We start from the raw sequence: 4,640 nt of genomic DNA on the forward strand, positions 1-4,640 counted from the left end.
ATTTGACAATTGGAAAGAGTGTTTGTCAAACCCTTATTTGACAATGATTCAGACTATTTCTATTCTGCCGTGATCTTCCCATTCTCCGGTCAAATTCCGTTGAGGTACGCAAGTACAGTAGAGTGGGCTCACCGATCTCGCCGGACGGCCGCATACAGGCTCATGTAGAAGCTAGGTACCGAGGCAAGCGTTGGATCAATTCGATCCGCCTGCTGCCGAACGCACAAAATTATGGCCGTGAGCACGCACACAGATGTAGAACCTTGCTGCGCAGAGCAATGGCTGGATAATTCTATCGGCCGGCTGCAGAACGTATTAAGCGGCGGCGTGTGCACGTGCATGTAGAAGGTAGCTACCGGGGAACCAACTGGGTCGATTTGATACGCTGGTTGCGGACGCATGTATGGGAATGCTAAGGAGCTGACCGTGTTGCGGACGCATGTAGAAGGTGGCCACTCCGGGCTCCGACCGTGTTGCGGTTGCTGTCCGGCCGGCTGACTCTGTCCGCCCACCCCGCTGCTCATGGATCATTTCCACAGATGCTACTGCAGGTATACAATCTAACCGGAACAGTAGCAAATCGACTGGCATGACAATACCAGCATATCTGATGTCACATATGGATAACTCGGCTGATTTTTTTGGAACAACTATTATCGTGTACATATTTGTGGTCACATTATACATATGGGTAAAATGGTCTTTTCACATGTACAAAATGCACTAGAGTGTCATATAGGGAAAAAAATTAAGACTAGAGATCATATAGGGAAGAAAATTTTCTCCAGTGTCAAATAAGGAACACAATTTTAAGAGAGTGTCAAATAAGGAATTCTCTCATCCATTAACGGTGGCGCAAGGAGCCATCTCTGGCGATAGCCACGTCATCACGCATACGACAAAAAGACAGCAGGTCGATCGCGAAGGGCTACGCAGCAGAAAAGATCGTCTCGCATTCTCTCCCACGCACGCGACCTTCTCTCGTTCCACGCGCCAACGCAGCCGCCGTCTCCTCTGCTCCTTTCTCTCTACATCGCCAGATCTAGGACGCCACCGGGAGGAGATCAGAGAGGCCACGGCCGCGGCAGAAGCACCATTCTCGACCAGATCCGCACTCAGCGCAGCTACCGCCCTTTTCTCTTGTTTACATACGCAGCGATTTCTGTGTTTCCTTTCCAACGAAGGCAGCTCCGCATCGGGCCGCACACGCACATCTTCGTCTCCACCTCTCCCCCCACATGCCACCGCCTCCTCTCTCTCAACGTCGCCAGCTGCAGCCGCCTCTTCTTCCTCTCTCTCTCTCTGCTTGTCTCCCCCCTCGCTGAACAAGGCTCACACGAGCGGCGGTGGCAGCAGACCTGTGAGAAACATGGAAAGGCAGGAGGTGGAAGTCCTCGCGGGAGTCATCGTCCATGAAGAACTGGATCGGAAGCAGTTCACGGCATGTACGTCCCCGACCAGCCGCCGGAGTCCCTCTGTCTGCTGTGTGCGATAGCTTTACTCGCTATCTGTTCTATTTGCAAGAGGAGGCAAGGGTCGGGAAGCGGTGGCACCGGCGACTGGCAAACCTCATCGGCTACTGCTGCGACGGGGTCGAGCGCCTGTTCGTCGCTGAGTTCATGCCCAACGACACCCTCGCCAAGCACCTCTTCCACTATCCCACTATGTCACCGGCCTGCTCTCCCTCCCCTGCACCAGGCTCTCCGACCGGCTCCTTCGCACCGCCTTCCACTTCAAAGTTCAAACAACTCAAAGACAAGGTAAGTTTTTTAGTTTGTTATGGTGTGATGCCATGGTGTGCGCATGAGGCGCTCGACTAATTGACAATTGACCTCTTATTGCTATGCAGAAATTCAAGCGTTCTGTGCCTCTTTGAGGTATTTTTGGCTGTAACAAATTTCTGAAGAGGGATGACACATTCAGAATTTCAGATAGACTTGTGTCTTTTTGGTTGTAATGGCATATGCTCGCTACTCCCTTCGTTTTTATTTACTCTGCATATTAGAGTTGACTGAAGTCAAACTTCGTAAACTTTGACCAAATTTATAGAAAACTATATAAATATTTACGATAACAAATCTATATAATGTGAAAGTACATATAATAATAAATCTAATGGTATTGATTTGTTATGGTATAGGTTAATATTTTTGTTTCTAAACTCTGTCAAAGTTTGCAAAGCTTGACTTTGACCAAAGCTAATACGCGAACTAAATAAAAACGGAGGGATTACAATCTTTACTGACAATGAGCAGTTAGATTGGATGCAGGCATGCAGCTACACTCTTTATTAATGCAAGAAACAAAAGAGCTATCTGAACTTCCCAATCATCAGATATATAGATGTTCCATACTTGTAGCAGATGTTCTTTGCTGCGATGTGTGTCACTAAACTTAGCACCAACCATAGAACAAGCTGCTAAACTGAACTCATCGTCTGCATTTGCTAGGCCTCATTTTATAGAACGAGAAATCGGGAGGAGTCAGAAAATTACATGCTTATAGTATGTACTAACAGTTAAAAACATATGCAGTTTGACTATGTATATGATCCTCCCGTTTACTTATTTATTTGTTGTCTCAAATGTAAATCTGTGAGGTTCACCCTGGCCGTTGTCAAGTCCTGACCATGGCCACACTGCAGAAACATCAAATTCTGTTGATGTCGATTTTATTGATGATAAATGTCAGGTATAATCTTCTATGTCCTTTTCAGTTACATGTATGCTTTATGTTCCGTGTTTCAAATTAAAGCATACGTCTTTCCCTTTTGTGAGTCTCAAGTGAGCTTCTACGGGTATTCTCCAATTATACACCTACTGGCTATATATTTCCCTACCATGTTGCTTTTCCACCTCAAATACCGAACTGAATATTTATGTTTGTTAGAAGCTTATGTATGATCAGACCTGAGACCTTAAGTCCAAAATCACTGATGTGCCACCCCTGACCATGGTGTGTCCATGAAGGGCTAGGAATTTATGTTCTAATGTGATCTATTTGATCTGTAGCGAGACGAAATGCCGGCATGCCTGTGCAGGTTGTCACTGAGCCCTCTTAATTTGGACAAGCTTCTTGAAACGATTGTAGACTACTTTTATCTGTTGACTACATTGTTTAATCTTTTTTCGAGCTTATATAATAGTTTCCGTCTCAGCTATTGGCACTGCAAGATATCCTAATATATAATGTTTTACCTGCCAGAAACATTGATGATATTATTGATTACAGTAACAAAAAACTCTTACCTATCCCTTATTCTATATATCTGATTTGGATTATTTGAGGAAGTAAACAATGGAAATGCAGTTTAGTTAATATTGGGTTCATTTCATTGGAGCGCTAAGCCATGTATTTGCAATTTTAGTAACAGACTTAGTTTGTGTAAAAGAGATAAACGCCTGCTAGCTTTTCAGGCATTAAAGAAAAACAATGAATCCCTTGCTAAATATGCCAGGGTGATGTCCAGGTAAGGCCTTGGCTTCGTTTGTAAAGAAGCGAGTAGCCATTCTACTTTTGTGTAAGCTGAACATATGTTTTGATGTATTTCTTGAGTTAATAACACCAGATTTCCGTATGACTTGGCCTATTTATATTGTGATATATTTACATAATGCATTCACCAAGTAAATCACAAAGTATGCATCTATACTGGAAAGGAACCGCTCAAATCTGATGTCCATCAAATACTTGGGTCAATTGGTGCCTGTTCTTTGTTGCCCCCGGTGTGTTTTAGTTATGATTTTGCACCTTACTGTGTTTGACAATCTGGCTAGATTGATTATGCTCCTCGGTCATGGTATGTCTGATTGTAGGTGCTTCATGGTTCATAGATTAATGGCTCTAGAAATAACGAACTTGTTGAGTGAATTTGGATCAGTAAATGTGACTGATGAACAAAGACCGCAAAGGAAGTATGATATTTGTCGTCTTATCGATCCATGTCATGTATGTTATGAACATGTTTAAAAAAATAGTCTTGGTGTAAAGTGCAAATTGGTTTCCATCTAATGGCAGATCTCTCTCCCTTTTTCATCTCTCTGTTTTGTAGATGACAGAGCAATCTATCTTACATACACACGCTGAAATTGATTCTGTGGATAGCTTATTTACATTTTTTCTTATTGATCCATCAAGAAGTGGCTGTAATGAATATTTTATATTGCTACATCCAAGAGAGCAAGAGATCCAAATGTTATAGCATACACCCATATTGATGTACATGAGTGAGACTGATGAATGTGCGGAGATGAGATAAATGCGCACAAGCCCGTCTCAGGAGGCGCCACCAGGTGGCGCCCCAGCCTCTAGTAGACCATACCGCGTTGACAGAGTCTTGAACTATAAATTTCTTGTCTCTGATACCATATTAAATTCATACTCTAGTCAATTCATTCAAAAGGCTGAACTGATGAAGAGAGACAGATAATATATTTTAACATTTAGACGTAAACCCTCGCGGTAATAAGATAGCCTTGTGGGTAACAAGCTGACCTATGTCAGTACCCGAAAGCAAGGTGACTTAGTTTAGATAATTTGTCCGCGAGTCATATGGTGTGGTGCAGCGTCTGGTCAACACATTTTATCCTTTTTACGACTGATAAAAATGGCCCTATTTTTAAAAAGTGCCACAAAATGAG

General features: G+C 43.3%; 1 protein-coding gene across 1 annotated transcript; it reads left to right on the forward strand.

Moving 5' to 3' along the window:
* The first annotated feature begins 944 nt into the window (after nt 1–944).
* On the forward strand, nt 945–2,708 carry LOC123191607 (probable serine/threonine-protein kinase PBL18). The gene is made up of 2 exons (XM_044604277.1): nt 945–1,760; nt 1,850–2,708. The coding sequence occupies exons 1-2, from the start codon at nt 1,413–1,415 to the stop codon at nt 1,874–1,876; spliced, it is 375 nt and encodes a 124-aa protein (XP_044460212.1). The 5' UTR covers nt 945–1,412; the 3' UTR covers nt 1,877–2,708.
* Nucleotides 2,709–4,640: the final 1,932 nt, after the last annotated feature.

Source organism: Triticum aestivum, chromosome 1A (genome assembly GCF_018294505.1).
Source record: "Triticum aestivum cultivar Chinese Spring chromosome 1A, IWGSC CS RefSeq v2.1, whole genome shotgun sequence".
In the NCBI taxonomy this organism is placed as follows: Eukaryota; Viridiplantae; Streptophyta; class Magnoliopsida; order Poales; family Poaceae; genus Triticum; species Triticum aestivum.

Bases quoted from the DNA above. Each gene is read 5' to 3' on its own strand.
- LOC123191607 (XM_044604277.1), top strand. From the start codon at position 1,413: ATGAAGAACTGGATCGGAAGCAGTTCACGGCATGTACGTCCCCGACCA. The intron at 1,761-1,849 runs GTAAGTTTTTTA...ATTGCTATGCAG, and splicing joins TCAAACAACTCAAAGACAAG to AAATTCAAGCGTTCTGTGCC.